We start from the raw sequence: 15,717 nt of genomic DNA, 5'->3' as shown, positions 1-15,717 counted from the left end.
ACCCAAGTGCCAATCTTTGAAATGGATTAAGTGGAGATAGCTGGATCAAGAAAACACTGAGACCAAATAAGGTGTCCCTCCTTGAGCTGTGGAAGTGGCCATGAACACTAACCTGCTATAATAAAATGTTCCTTTGTATTTCCTGGAAGAAGAATAACAAAATAAGTTAGAAATAGGGTTATCCTGAAGCATAAAATGGATTTGGATGCAAGAGTGAACCTGAGTGAAAGTTGTAAGGTTTTATATGACCAATATTTTAATCTTGAAAATGTATATCAAAGGAAGAATCTTCAGGGTCATTCAGCAATGTCATTCCTGATTTCCTTCCAGGGAACTGTCCTTGCAGCGCTAACTGTGTACGATGCAGACACCACACCAATTTATCCCCTTGAAAGCAGCAGAAAGAAATACACAGGAACAATAGTTACTGACGATCCATGGATAAGTGAAACGTTTCGGGTGGAGCACATTTTTGATGAAATCCACTTCAGCCCAAATGGCAGCCAAGTGAGGGGAACTCAACATGAATACAGTAAGGTCTCTTTCTTCGAATAAAAAAGTTACTTGACAACTGCTGTTTAACTCTTCCAGGAATTTTGTAAATATTAAACCAAAGAAAGCTGAGGGATTTTAAGTTAAGCAAAACACTGAGCTTTAAACCTGTGCTGAAAAAAATGATGCATCACTTTAATAGAGAAAATATGGGACGAACTTCATAGTATAGAGGAGCAAGAGTTTGCTTCTCAGCATGGTCTTTAGATGCGAAGATCACCTCATCAACCCTCTTTAAACCTCTTGAGTAGCACAGAGCATAAATCCATAGGAGCATATTTCCACCTGCTTTTGTTTCCTGTTAGCAATAGCTTTGATAATTTTATCTGGGAGGGGGGAACTGCAGTATCAAAAAAAAAAAACCACATTCTGAGATAATGTGGGTTCGTAACAGACTAATCTTTTCTTTTGCAGAACTGGTACTGAATAAAAGTATTTCAGTGACAGAGCATCGCTCCTTCCAGTTGGATGTTTTGGTGAACGACACAGAATTTAATGGCCCAGAAAAATCAGTGATGCTTCATTTCAATGTCTCCATCCTCCCTGTCAGCATTCAGTTTCCAAACACAACTTACCGCTTCACAGTAAACCGAAATGCGCAACGTTTTGCACAAGTAAGATCTGAGTTAATTATATCTTCACTCTGTTAGAAATCGAGCCAGTATATAGAGCACGGCAGTGAAATGTAGGTAATCTAACTTCTGTTCTTTGATACTGACTCCAATTTGTTTGCACGTGAAGTTTAGCGATCTGTGTTACAAGCTACGTTCTGAAATTTCATGCAAGATATGAAATATTGCAGAACTGCTTCTTGTTTATTCCTCACTGATTTGGCTATACTGCCATAATAGTTGCTGTATAACTTCTAATTGTTTATTTTCCGCCATTACATGCTCATTTCTATCCGCTTCTGGGGAACACTTGAGCCTATTTCCACATCTTTTTTTTTCTTTTCCTTACACAAAGTTACAGGAATTCTTCCAGAGCTGGTATGTTCTCCTAGAGGTGTGTGGTTAAAGCATTGACTGTAGCTATTTCAAGTAGAATCAGTGAAAAGCTTAACACCAGTATGACTGCTGCTGGATACTGCCGTGGTGGACGTTGGGTAGACTGGACAATAGCTTCTCCATGGTGTAATAGCAGAATAGAAGCTACCTGTGAAAACATTAACAGGCAGAAATAGAAGTATGTATTATATTCAGAGGAACCTGCAAGCATTACTGGCATATGTAGAATTAACAGGAAAAATATCAACAGCAATGAAGTGTTCATCCTACCTATTGGAGTCCCAGCTCTACATTTTCCAGTATGTTAATATCTTTTCTCTCAATAATGGCTAGTTAGTAATTAATGTGTTTCCTAATTTAACCCTCAATTGAGCTTAATCACCACCACTGCTATTAATATTGCCTTCCAGAAACACCTTCTAGCAGGTTGACATTAATCATGAGAAAATTGCAATGTAATTGCTGTAGAACGTGTACATTAATAAGGAAGCAGTTCAATACAGGTAGTGTTATGAAAGTGATTATTAAAAACATCAATGACGGGCCATTTGGGGGGAGCTGCTGAAAAGTACCTCTCATAACTAAATAAAGCTGTAATCTGACTAGTATGTTTGCACAGAGAGAAGGACTGACTTTAAAATGTGATTTTCCCAAGTGCAGAGAAAACAAGTTCATTAGAAGTCTTCAAAGGAAGAATTCAGTTTTACTCATCTTTAAGACTGACTGGTTATAAAAAGAAAGGAAAGCTGGGTATAATTCATGTTTATGTATTTAACATGATGGAACTCACTATGATCTGATAGCTCTTCAGAGCACAGAACAGGCCTTACATGACCAATAAAGATGCTGCTGCTTAGTCATGGGCATTCTACTACTAGACTGCACAGCAGAACCTGAATATAGAAAAGGTTCCAAGTGGGATAATACAGTGGGCTTCAGAGGGAAATGACCGCTATAAAGTATTTTGTGATTCCTTGTTACTGCAGCTCTTAAAATTTGTGGTCTGTTAGAAACTTGAGAGCATATTCGGTGCTTTTTGAGCTGTCACAATACTTCTACTGTTAAATTTGGGGTATTTTTTGTAGCACTAGATTGTGAAGGATTTGTTCTCAGTAGTGTAGGAAAGTCCTGCCTGGTAGATCATAGTCTAGCCCTTGGCATCTGAAAATGCTAGGACATATTTGTGTGTGTTTCAATATGACTGTAGTTGTAAAAAGTGGGGAAACCTATTAGAATTATATTAGTATATAAAAATTAATTGATTTTTTCTGTTTGTGTACAATCAGACATTACGCACATACAGGTTTACAGTATTATTAAGGATTACAGAATTAATTCTCTGCTGTCTAAACTAAATTTGGTTAAACTCTCTATCTCTGCATGCTCTGGTTTGTGTGATGTATGTGTTTCAAATATGAAAGTATATAGTTTGTTAGTTCCAGGATGGCATAACTGAAACAAGTTAGCATCTGAAAGCTATCTTATTTGATGCATTGTCAGTACAGAGATACATTTGCAATAGAGTGTTAGGGTTTCTGGGAACAACAGCACATTACTGTAATGGTGCAGTTTCACTGGGTGGCAGTAGCAGCAGGGAAAAATCGTTTCTCACATGAACTCCAAGTCTGTGGGAAGAGATCTCTTTTTGTGTTGCCTAAATGTAAATTCATAAAGAGGTTTTGTTCTGATTCTAGACTGTCAGAATTCCAGACTCAGAGTCCTGGCTCTGGAGATGATTTTTTTTTTTGATCAGTTAAATTATCTTCTACATATTTCTGAGGCCGTGTTTGAACTTCCAGTGTGGTCAGGTTTGGAGCACAAGTCAACATAAGCAGTTTAGTCCCTGGCACTTCACATTATTAAAGTTGTCTGCATAATTAGCTGTGATGTGCCAGAGCAGTGAGGAAAAGTACTGAGCCAAATCAATATGAAGGCTGAACTGTCTCTTGCCCTAAGGAAAACACAAGAGCGTGAAGAAATGATTAACTGCTGGGCTGATGCCATTTGTCTATTTGAGCAGCTAAATGAATTGAATAACAGAAGTATGGCCTGATGGTACCAGCTTGCCCGGTGGCATTTAACTTATCAAAGAACTTAAAGCTCTATTGACATTTACCGAGATAAATGATGAATAATATAGGGTGAGATTTTTAAAGAGCTTATATGTCCAAATGTCCCTGGAATTCAGTGAAGAGGAACGTTATCATTATCCTGACTTTATTAAACTCTGGAGCTCAAAAGATGCATTTTTCTATTCCTATTTCTGCTAATGATATTTCTGCATTAACTGTTGGGTGTCTGACAGAATGCATCTTTGTAGATACCTCTGCTGTATTTTAATGTTTGCCCTGATCATCAAGCTATTTTCTACCCTACTCACAAAAAAGATGAGTTGTATGTGTCTACCTTCTTTTCACGGGGCTAAGCCCTGCTGTATTTGAGATCCATGATAACCGTCCGGGCAGAGCAAGGTTATAAGCTTGAGCTTTCCCTAATGGAATCAGGCAAGAAGGGAAAGCCCGTATTTCCCATAGAAAGTTGTTGGCTGGGGCGTTTTTTGCTTCTCCTGAAGAGACAGAAAACAAAACTGGTCCATGCTCTACAGTAAGGACCTTCTGATCTTCAGGACCCCCGTCTTTATGTGATCGCTGATCAAAAGAGAGCGCCTGTACAAAGAAATGACGACGTAGTAGAGAGTGAGGAAAGACAGTTTTAATGCGGTCAATATAAGGGCTTATATCGTGGTACATCACCATATTCTCCTACTGCATCATGAAAACATCACAGCAGCATTTGCAATACACATTGCCAATTGCAGAATAACATCAGAACTAAGATGATGTGGTCCTGGATGGGACCTGTCTAGACTTTATGTCTAGACAGATTTTATGGAGTTTCAGTCTTGTCTTTTTCTTTCTGCCAGTCCCAGCATGATGTAGGGAGGAGACGGGATGGAAGTGAACTACCAGAAACAGCACAGCTTCTGATTCCTTTAATAGTCATTGTATGCTACCATCACTGCCACTAAAAAGAAACAACAAAACAGAACTCAATACATGGTGCCAAGTGACCAGTCACTAGTATGAGTGGGAGCATGAGATTAAGTAGGATTGTCCTGTGACAGTATATGCTTCTAGGATTTCAAGAGCTTCCTCCCCGACTTTGAATAGTTCAGTTCCATGGGAAGATGTATTTCTACAAGAAAGAAAGAGTTTCTTACGTTCTTTAATAATTATACTAAAACCAAGATGCAGACGTAAGCTTTTTTTACCAGCAGTAGTGGTACTTAAAAATGTATCTTAACCAAAGCCTTTGAAAATAATTCATCACAAAGCCCTCCCAAATAATACCCCACCCTTCACATTGTGGTTTTTCCTGCAAGGAAAGCCAATCTATCCGGATCTGATCCGAATGCCACTTCAGTAAATGGAAGATCCAAAGTGAGCTTTGGATCAGTTCCTGCAGAAGCTGGACCGGAGACAGAGCTTTACATTCCAGTGCTTCTTAGATGAATTGTTTGGGACTGAAGACTGTTTTAGCATACATATTCTGGCAGGCAGAAAGTCAAACATGGCAAATCCACATATTTTCATCTTTAGATGAGTACGTTTAAAAAAATTCAAATGGGAAACAATGAGGTTCTTATTCCTTTTAAGGCTTTCATAGAATTCTGCTGGCCAGAAACTTTTGACTGTAGTATTACAAAACCTACATATGAGCAATTTCTATTTCTGTCTTCTTTGAGAAGACTCTCAGCATTGTTTGCACTGAAGTCTTTGCTTTCTCAAGGAAATACAAGCTTTTCTCACAGATCAGACTGGGGGCAGAGCAGGGACTGAACCCGGACCTTGCTAAATCACAGGGTTATCACTGAACATTGCCTAACACCAGCAGCAGGCAACATGTATTATCGAGTCTCTTGGCCAAGGCTGCCCAGGGAGTCCCCATCCTTGGAGGTGTTAGGAGATGCATGGAGGCAGCACTAAGGAACATGTTTTACTGTGAGGATTCAGTATGTCAGGTTTGTTGTTGGACTTGATGAACTTGACAGTCTTTTCTCCAACCTGGATGGTTCTGTGATTCAGGTACTGCATTGATGTTAAAATATCAAAGCGTATAAAAACGAGTTAAATGCTGAACTGTGCACGGTGAATATTCTTCATTTTCTTTAAGGTATTTTTGTAAAGCACTGAATATTTTCAATGTTCTGTTTTGTTTCTGTTGTGTATGACTACTTTGTTGGTGTTTGAGCCTAGATAGGAAAAATCTGCATTGAAAACTGTATGAAATTCCGTGGTGTGAACATCACCTACAAGTTGCTGTCCCCCAATGTAAGCTGCTATGCTGTCAGCATACTTCAAGGCCGAGAAGACAGATATGGAAGCCTTTATGTGAATGATTCCTCTGTGCTACTTCGACCCGAATGCAAAGAAATACAATACACTGTTCAAGCTACAGACAAGCAGAGCAGGAAACATACCAAAACCCTTCTCACTGTTGTATTAGAAGGAACTCGTAAGTACCTGAGCAACAAGAATCAGATAGCAAAATTTGTTTTTATTTGGTTGTTCTGATTCAGACCCAGCTGCAACAGATATTTGTATCAGGAACTAATGCACGTAAAGTAGTGCATCATATGTGAATCCTAATGTTCATCATTGTATGAAAACACGATTCTCTGGCCCAAATGGATTTATTTCTCTCTCTCCCTACTTTCCCCTCCCATTTTGATTTATATATTTTTAAATTTTTCTTGACATTCATGTAGCAGTTTCACGGACTTAATTTTAATGAAATGGTTGTTAAGGTGAAGTGTGTTAGAAACAGAGTTAGAATCAGCCACAGCAGAAGATGGTTACACTGAAAACGCAATCATTTCTCACCAAACAGTAATTCACTTTGTGCAGAAACTTAAAAATCTGCCTGATAATTTCTTCATTTCCTTTGCTTTATTACATAACTCCTATTGCAAGAGCGAATGGGTTGAAGGAAAAGGAAAAAAAGGCCTGTGGAGACCTTTATGTGAGAACCTTGTGCTGACTGAAGTCACACATTCTAAAGTGTTGCTCTTGGGCTACTGCTTATTATTCCCTGATTATATAAAACTTTTTCACTTAGATGAATGTTTTTTATGAAGCTTTAAATACTTACAGTCCCCATTTTTCAGTAACTGAAGTGCATATTTCTACAGTTCTGGGCATTGACAGTGTGCCATTAAACAAATATGACCATGCTGTCATGATCTTACTCTTTAATTCCATAGAAGAGTAACGCCTGGAATTTTAAATGTTACTTAAACTAATCGATACTTAGGTCAGTGCTGACTGTCTTCTCTCTTTCCTCATCGTTCCTTTCTTCCTATCTGCCCTGAAGAAAGGAATTTCCCATATGATTTGATCTAACTTGCTTTGTGTATTCATTTCCCTTGTACTGATTTGACAGCAAGCACTCTTCCCAACAGTTTTTAAAAAAGAAGAGGACTGCCCTGACTCCTGTGCTATGAGTAAACACCTTGCTGAATGTGAAGAGTGTGGTGGCCTGGGAGTGCTAACAGGAAGATGCCAATGGAGACAGGGGAGTGGAAAAGGTATGTATGTATCCATTGTATGAAGTCAAGTTCTTCAGCTGTAACTGTGCTTTTGACTCCCATGGGTATAAACAGATTCATTCACTGGTCCTTCTTGCTCTTCTTCCTAGTGATACATGATACATATAACATATAAGGTGATAGACGACTGATTTGTATCAGTGCAACTGGAATGGACAACTTAAAGCTCTGCAACCATCAGTTGAATTTAGAAGATGTGTTTGTGGTGTTTATGCAGTTGTCTGTTTTTCTCTTAATAGGAATCACCACCAACTATTCCACATGCACCCCAAGTATCAAGACCTGTCCAGATGGCACCTGTGATATTGTGGAGAGCAAAGATCCAGCTATTTGCCCCCAGGACTGCACAAGTATGGAAATGTTTTAGTATTGGCTTTTCTTTGTCACAATTCACTATTCATTAGGTTGTACTTCCTTAATGTCAGATACTTTTACAAGTTGCACGTATTTATCTCTGCATTATTATATCTGTGTATGAATCAAACTAGTGTTAAGTTTATTGGGTCTCATCTTATTTTTGATGCCAGTGAGCTAACACCTATTGGCTATCAGAACAAGGTAGGGTTTCTTCAGTAATTCTCATCACTCTGCTCCCCCTCTTAATTTGCATGTAGTGTTCTTCAGTGGAGGTATTTACTTAAACAAATACTGATATTATGCAAGTTAATGTCTTATTTACAAACGTTAGCACACATAAATAAAAATCCTGCCTGTTCTCACCGCTATTTAAATAAGCAAAGAGAAATTCCAATTTAACACCAAATGTGCTTAAGAAGGGTCACTTTCAGAAATGCTCCTGGCCTTATTTGACTAGTAACCAGCAAAATGACCCTATTCCCTTTCTACTTGAAGATACAGGCAGACGTTCACATGAACAGCATTTGGGAAGGAAGGACTGAAATGTGTGTGTTTTTTCTTCGTTGCATCTGTCTGCATTTTACTCGCTCTCATGGCTACCCATACATACAAGTCACCCTAAAGATACGAAGGCTAGCAAAACAATAGTGTGTAATTGCAGTTTCAATCTGTTATGAGATGATTATTTTTAACTGGATCTTTTTATACAGCATCTGGTATCTAACTGGTAGATAAAGACATAGCTATCTTAATGGTTCTTTGCTGTGGCATTGTATGCTCCAAACTTATATTTCAAAAAGGAACTTATGAAAAACTGCTACTTTATCATAGTCTAGAACATAAGTTACTCTGTGAAAATAAATTAATAATCAGGCGTCTTTGTCTTTCTCGCATGAAAAGGTGATTGTGTATTTTATATTACTTGTATTGCATTATTACATTTGAGTGCATAAAACCCAACCTTTAAAGTGGCAGAAATGGTTGAAGTGAAAGCAAGTAATTTCTCTAATAATCTGAAAAGAATTGGGTTTTTTTGGTAATAACTGGAATCAGTTGCCATTCTAAAAGTGGAAATCTATGTGCAAGGGTCTTAGTGCTACGACATGTAATATGTAGTATTTCTAGCATCAGACACTTTGCTTGACAGAAGCCTGAAAGAAGTACTGGCTTATTGGATAATAGAAGGAGGCAAGTAAGGGAAGCTTTCAAGATGTCACACATGCTTTTTTAATGTCTGAAATGGAAAACTTTATATGGGATTTGGTGCAATTCAGAACCTGGGACGGTGCCCAAAACCAATATACTTACAGAGAGAGAAATGAGAGTGTTTTGGGAGCTCAGAGGTACAGGAATACCATTATATCATCTTTTGCTGGCAGAGAAGATTTCTTTGGAAATGGCAATTAATATATATAAAAGCCCCAAATGCATTAAGATCAAGTATATTCTTTATGTACATGCAGTTGCTAGAATACTTGTTTTTATAATTCATCTGACATTATAATGGCTGTGTGCTTGAATCCCAACATGGCTTTTTTCACGCACACTAACACTATGAATATTACATTCAGGGGCACTCAGCTGAAACATCTGAACTGTGCCCATCAAAGAGAGGCAACTTAACTGCATTCTAAACAAGACATTTCTTCTTATAATTGTTTCAGGGCCAGCTGCATGAAACAACTTTTATGTTTGTAGGTTTCTCTGAACTTTGGCCTTCTGACAATGTAAGAAAATAAAGTCTTTAGGGTTCTACCTTCCTCTGTTTTCAGCAGCAATCTTTTTCTGCCTTTGGTTGTGTCTGACGACTAGTATTCTGATTCACTAAATTTCTGGAGTTTCTACATGGCTTGGGATAGAATTACTGTTTTTCCTTTTTTCCACACAGTCATGAAGCAGGGAAAGTTCTTTCCCACCACAGGGCAGTGGAAACAGCTGATGCTTTAAAACAGGAGTAAGCAAAATACTACACAATTCAAAATAACACTGATAATTCTTGGAATTTCCCTACCAGCAGTGAATTGGTGAAAAACACATTTATGGCTCACTGGAATACATATAGGAAGCTCCATGTTTTCACTGTGGGTTTATAATAGAAACGTATTCATTCTGCACAAAACCAATTTGTCTTCAAATCCCTCGTTCAAGAACAGTTTGGATAGGACCTGCTCATCTGCTTCCCCGTTTTTCCAGGTCCCCTGATTTTTCTGTGGCTAATGGGAACTTTGTTTCATCATCTCATCATAATAGATGATGTTGACTGATGAAGGCATAAGCTGGAATTTTTGGGAACATCCATATTGCTCCAAACAACAAATGTTAGCTTCTGTGACTCAGCAGTGACTCAGTCTTAACCCAAAATAACACACTGTGCTGGGTATAATGTAATAGGTGTGGCCTTCTTGGAAAGATGACCAAAATCTGTCTGTTTTGCTTGGATACAAGTTGTTGTTTTCACTTTAGATAAAGGATGTTTGCTTCCCTTTTGGCAAAAAAAAATCTTCCTCTTCAATTTCTGTTAAACATTCAGAGAAACAAAAGAAAGAGTCATTCATTCTGCTATCAAATTAGGTAAGCGGGAGGAAAATGTTTTGAAATAATACGACTGCATTGAATGTGTCTTATTCACCTTTAGAATCCCATTATGGTTTGGATGAGCTTTCTGAATGACAGCATTTTACAGACGTAACTAGGTATTGTTCTCTCCATCTGATAATGGAGCAAACAACATGCAGAACAGTGTGCTGACTTCTCCATAGTCAGATGAAATTGGCATCAGAACTAGAAACAAAACTCAAGGCTGTAGACTGCTGACTACACTGTGCCACTGGCTGTACAGCAACTCAGGCATTTTAAAATTACCTGAGACAATGGTAGAGAGAAACTAAAAGAAATAGACTAGAGAAAATATTATAGGGAGAAATTGAGCATGTGAAAGACATTACTGATACAGAACTGTAGTGCTTCATGAGGAAACCAAGTCCAAACAGCCATGATACGATCCTTTGAGGTGGAAGTTTGGCAATAAATAATGGGACTATGCATAATGTTTTAAGGTGTACATGAATTTAGGAATGTATTTCAACTACACAATGCAAACATAATTATTTCTGCTATACATACATTTTAATCCGGTGTCTTCCATAATGGGAATAAAAGCTGATCAGGGCGGAGGTTCAAGCAACCCAAGATCCCCTCATTTCAGGACCTGAGAAATTAAATCTTAGATCTACACCGGTGCTCAGTAATCCCTGTCATTATCTTTGCCCTGTGCTGCACTGTCTGTTTACAGATGCATACTAGGATGAATCTGTGGAAAACCTTGAGCTTTTTTTAAAATAATAGTTTATTTCTAATTTAATGTCCCACGAGAATCTTGTTTCTGTTTTTGATTAGATGGAAATATTATTGGCGGTCACGGGAAAGGCACTGGAAATCTTGGAATTAAGTCAGGACATGGGATTTGTTACTGCTTCCCAAGACAGAACTGTTATTGTGAGAAAGATGATATCAAGGGTGAGTTGTCAACTGCTCTTGCCCTTATTCTTTTTTCCCTCCTTTCTTATCTCTTATACATGCAGCAGTCTAAACTAATGGACATGTTCATAAGCATTTGTATATCTGGTTCTTCATAATATTCTTATGAGCAATATCTCTATTCAGAAACAGGTAATATAAAACCCATTCAGAACAGGCATCTTTACTTCTGGGTGGAGACCAAAAACTTCCAGAGGGTGGGGTTACTTCAGACCTTTGCGGAAGATTGTTTTTTATCTATAAAGAACTGGTTGGCCATTTTTTGCTCTCCAGCAGTATTAGCATTTCAGTCAGATTCACGTGATATTTGCAGTGACACCTAGGAGAATTAGAATAATGACTTCTACTACTTTCAAGTAATTCCAGCCTCCTAATGGTTTCTGAAAATCTCAGCTTCAAAACATCAGATAGTTAACACCCGTTGTGTTAGGAAGAGTGGATTACTTGAACATCATCCTTTGTTTAAACGTAAATGCTTTTATGGTCCCTCCAAGCCTTTTAATTAAATACTGTTATTTTATTTTAAAATTGGTTTTATTATTGCAAATTATTCTGTGTTTCTTATAAGCATTCATGTAATTAATCTGGTAAGCATATGCCTCAGTTAAGTCCTTTGGATAAACTTCCTATGGGCATTATGGGATCACGCTGGCTACCCTGACATCTTACACAAGCAGTTACACATTCAATTCCCTGCCAGTATCCGAAGTAATAATAATAATAAAAAAATGATAAGTGCATCAGGTATATTTTCAAACTTGTTTGAGAAATATCTATCAGGTTTTCCTTCAACTTTATAAATGATTTTGAGTTCTTTTTCTGTCATACCCGTGTGTCAAATCTGCCAAATTGAAACTTGGGAACAGCAAACAAAGTTCTAATAAATTGTTCTTGGTCCACAGAGCAATTTTGTGATGAAGTGTGCAAGACTGTGATAGCAGGGGCAGTGCTGTTGTCCTTCATCATCTCTGTGCTGCTTTCTTCATATTTCATCCATCGCTACCACAAGAACTCTCCAAAACCACCTATTGCCTCTGCAGAAATGACATTCCGGCGCCCAGCCCAGTCATATCCCATCAGCTATTCTTCTACTAATGTCCGTCGGCCTTCTTTAGACTCCATGGAGAACCAGGTGTCTGTAGACACCTTTAAGATACCAGTAAGCCAGATTTCATTTTACTCACTTTCTCATATCTGCCTTGTCCATAAAGAATGTTGCTTACATGTGCAGAGAACAGTTTGGAAACGCAGTCCGTTAAGAGAAACATCAAACTCAGACAACTAACACAGAAGTGATGAGTATGTGGATGGAACTCAAGATAGTAACTGAATAAAACATTTGATTTGCTCCACAAGGAAAGTATAGGCTTCTGGATTTGTTATGTTTTAATATAACATATCATTAGTTACAATTTTTAAAATGAATGTAATTTGATGTTATTAAAATAACATAATTGTTTAAATTGTTACATCTAACATAACATTGTTAAAATAATAGTCTAAATGTAAGCTAGTAATCAGCACCTTTGTAATCTCTGTGATGAGCCCCACTATCACAGCAGGGGTAAGATTAGGGAGAAAAAAGCAAAAAGGTTGAGGTGTGGTTTTGATTCTCTTACACCCACATGTACCTATATTCCATAGGTATCAGTTGGCAGGGGAGTTTTACCCACACTTTAAGAATCTTTGTCCAGTCAAACTGTCATGTCTTTACTCTGGTTTCTTCTGTGTTGGTAAATCACTTTCAAGATGCAGTAGAGAAACACTGCCATATTATATGATATGTGGCAGTACCAGATCCGTTTGAAGGTCGATGCTGAGGTGTTCACAGCCCTTTTACTCTGCTTACTGTCTAGTCTGTTGTGTACATCTGTCACCACCTTACAAATGTAAAGCTCAGTAATACTTGTTTCCTAAGAGGAGGACTATTGCGTCTGACCAAGTCTTATTCTGCAAGTGAAATTGATGAACTTCTCTCTGCAGTCTATGATCACTTATTCATAGTTATTCTGAAAGCAAGCATTTATTTTTCATCACTTTGTTTCATGTGTGACTGTTTTCCAAGTCTTTTAAATATGATCTATCATCCACTGGCTTTTTGAAGGATGTAATTTAGAGGCAGTGATAAAAGATTTGCAAAACACTTACAGGTTCAGAAGTTTTCAGAGCAACGCACTCATTAATAACAAAGACCAACCAAAGTTGTACACCAAAGTGCACCTACTCCTGAAGAACCCTTTCCTGTTGACCATTCTGGTGTACCTAGACACTCCTGTTTTGATCGTTCTTATAGGGTTCCTTTTCTTTCCTGCAGGAAGATCCAAAGTGGGAATTCCCTCGGAAGAACCTGGTTCTAGGCAAGACTCTTGGAGAAGGAGAATTTGGAAAGGTTGTCAAGGCAACAGCTTTCAGACTCAAGGGAAGAGCTGGCTATACTACTGTGGCAGTGAAAATGCTAAAAGGTACCTTCCCCTCTGATTTTGGAATTATTGGAAGACTGTTGCAGCCTCTGCACTGATTTTAAAATGGGCTAATATGAAAGTAAAAGGTCAGCTACAAACAGCCAGTGCCGTAGCCTCAATTTCTTCCAGAAGACTCTTTATTCTGACAGATTTCTGACTGCAGGGCAGCTGGCACCACACTGATACAAATAAGTGGTATCCACAGTCAGTTTTAATTCATGATTTTCAGGGGCTCTGTCTTAGCAGAGTGAATGTGTTTGTTTGGCATTACTGGAAATATTGCAAGGCTTTGCTAATGCTTCCTGATTTTCTTTTTACCTTTATGTGGTTCTCTTTAGCAGAGGTTTTAAAATAAATCACATTATAATCATGGCAAGAGAAAATAGGCCTGTTAAGTTATTTACTTTCCAAATTAAGAATTCTGTCTACTTTCTGATCTGCTTTTCAATTACAAGGTGAATCTCCCTACCCGGATATAATAGCCTAGTGCTTTCTTCTGGTGTCTTCATAAAACATTAAAGCTCGGGAAAATTGTATGCCTAGGTTTGGCTGAGATAGTAACGTGAGACACTGAGCTCTTGACTCCATCTCTTTGTAGCAGTCTCCAGCCCCACATATACCTATTTCTTTCCCATGTAAAAAAAAAAAAAAAAAAAAAAAAAAAAAAAAAAAGGGGAAAGAAATTACACTGAAAGAAAAACATGAAGAATGTATTTTGCTTGTTTGGTCTATGAAGTAGGAAGTCTCTGATATTATTGTATTTTGCAGCTAGAAGCTGAATCCATGGCTTGTAAACCACAGCTTTTATCACTTCTGGACCTGATTTCTAATGACAGCATTGCTAAATATAAAATGATGGGGAAGGAGCTCATTGGAAATGCTTAAACATGTTTCTTAGTTGTTTATTCAACAGAGACCGAGGGCTGAAGCAGATAATAAAGCTGTAGTTTGTAGTCCTTTTCTGTAGTTTGGGGTACTGAAACATATAAATGCACGTAGTCCCTACACAGCAGGCACCTAGGAACACATGGGACAAAGACGGAAAACAAGAACCTTTGGAAAGGCTTATGGATAGAAGACACTTCCTTTAGCAGGGCAGATAGTTTTAGCTGAATATACATACAAGTCCATCTTCTGCTTCTGGAGAGCAAAGATGCTGCATATTCCATCATTTTACCAAAGGAGTAAATGCATTATGCAGCACTTCCCTGCATTCCTGCAAGAGGTTTAGAGGAGATTAATCATGTGTATAAAATATAAATGTAAGTCTGTTCAGAATTGAAGACCAGTCAAGCAGTTCTTGCAGCATTCAGGTAACAACCTGTGTATTGCTAAAAGTGGGTTTTTCTTAGTCATTATTTCTTTTCATACTCATTTGTGCACTGAGTGTCACTGATTTTCTAGCGCCTTGTCATTAGCGACATGTGACTGAGTTAAGATTTCAAGACATAGTGGTAGAAACGTTGCTTTTACTTGCAGATGATTTAACATTCAGTTTTCCCTAGCTATTGAGTGCAGAACTGACAGTAGGATGGAGTAGCCCTTTATTTTAGGCACCTTATTTAAATAAACTGATCTGACATTTACAGTAATGCTTCAGGCTCTAATGAATCCCTTTGTAATGTAAAGTACTTTGCACATAGTCACTTGAAATTTCGTTTTCCTGCCTTATTGTGGAGAACATTTGTCATTACTGGAAATATTTATCTTTTGATGTTTTAGCTTTCCTCAAGTATAAGAAAAATTGCATTAGCTCCAATCACTCTATAAAGTGCTGCCAGGAATACAGGACCCTTAATTTGGATCAGACCAACATCGTCCATTCCTTCCCTGTTATATACAACAGAACTAGCTTTATGCCCATTTGCAAAGGGTTATTCATCCTAGCATTAGGGACTCTGTGTTGTCTGATCTTTAACCAGTAAGTTAGTAGAGAAGACCTCCTGCTTTTCCCTTTAGGGAGTTCACAACTGTAAGCTGCCCAATAACAATACTCTGAAGAGTAGAGATAGAGATTCAGTGTGACAGTGACATTAAAGAGGAGCTAGACAAAAGGAAATCGCTGACCTATGGTGTCTTTATGAATGATATTTCCTTCAAAACTCAGAGTGTTCAAAGAGAAGGACTGTATGAAGAATTTTGCAAAAATAAAATGCTTTAAAGGCTAGGAAGACGTGCATGTTGCTGCACTACT

At 38.0% G+C, this 15,717-nt stretch overlaps 1 protein-coding gene and 1 long non-coding RNA gene across 6 annotated transcripts in view; one reads left to right on the top strand and one right to left on the bottom strand.

Moving 5' to 3' along the window:
* The window catches only part of RET (ret proto-oncogene), a 75,066-nt gene that overhangs the window by 44,557 nt on the left and 14,792 nt on the right, over nt 1–15,717 (top strand). For 4 of the 5 annotated variants that reach the window (XM_085553817.1, XM_085553816.1, XM_015866142.2 and 1 more), the window contains 8 exons: nt 331–532; nt 967–1,166; nt 5,816–6,074; nt 7,021–7,146; nt 7,407–7,517; nt 10,921–11,040; nt 11,964–12,220; nt 13,376–13,523. In XM_085553817.1, coding sequence (XP_085409943.1) covers nt 331–532; nt 967–1,166; nt 5,816–6,074; nt 7,021–7,146; nt 7,407–7,517; nt 10,921–11,040; nt 11,964–12,220; nt 13,376–13,523 — 1,423 coding nt within the window. Of the gene's footprint in view, nt 1–330; nt 533–966; nt 1,167–5,484; nt 5,561–5,815; nt 6,075–7,020; nt 7,147–7,406; nt 7,518–10,920; nt 11,041–11,963; nt 12,221–13,375; nt 13,524–15,717 lie in introns of those variants that run through there. The other variant, XM_085553818.1, reaches the window with a different exon arrangement.
* Nucleotides 1,491–15,717, bottom strand: part of LOC116653627 (uncharacterized) — a 36,459-nt gene continuing 22,232 nt past the window's right edge. The window contains exon 2 of the long non-coding RNA XR_014948471.1: nt 1,491–1,707. This is a non-coding gene — a long non-coding RNA (uncharacterized LOC116653627). The remainder of the gene's footprint in view (nt 1,708–15,717) is intronic.

Source organism: Coturnix japonica, chromosome 8 (assembly GCF_054131305.1).
Source record: "Coturnix japonica strain WE chromosome 8, WE-NBRP24, whole genome shotgun sequence".
Classification (NCBI taxonomy): domain Eukaryota; kingdom Metazoa; phylum Chordata; class Aves; order Galliformes; family Phasianidae; genus Coturnix; species Coturnix japonica.
This window is presented reverse-complemented; position numbering and strand designations above follow the sequence as displayed.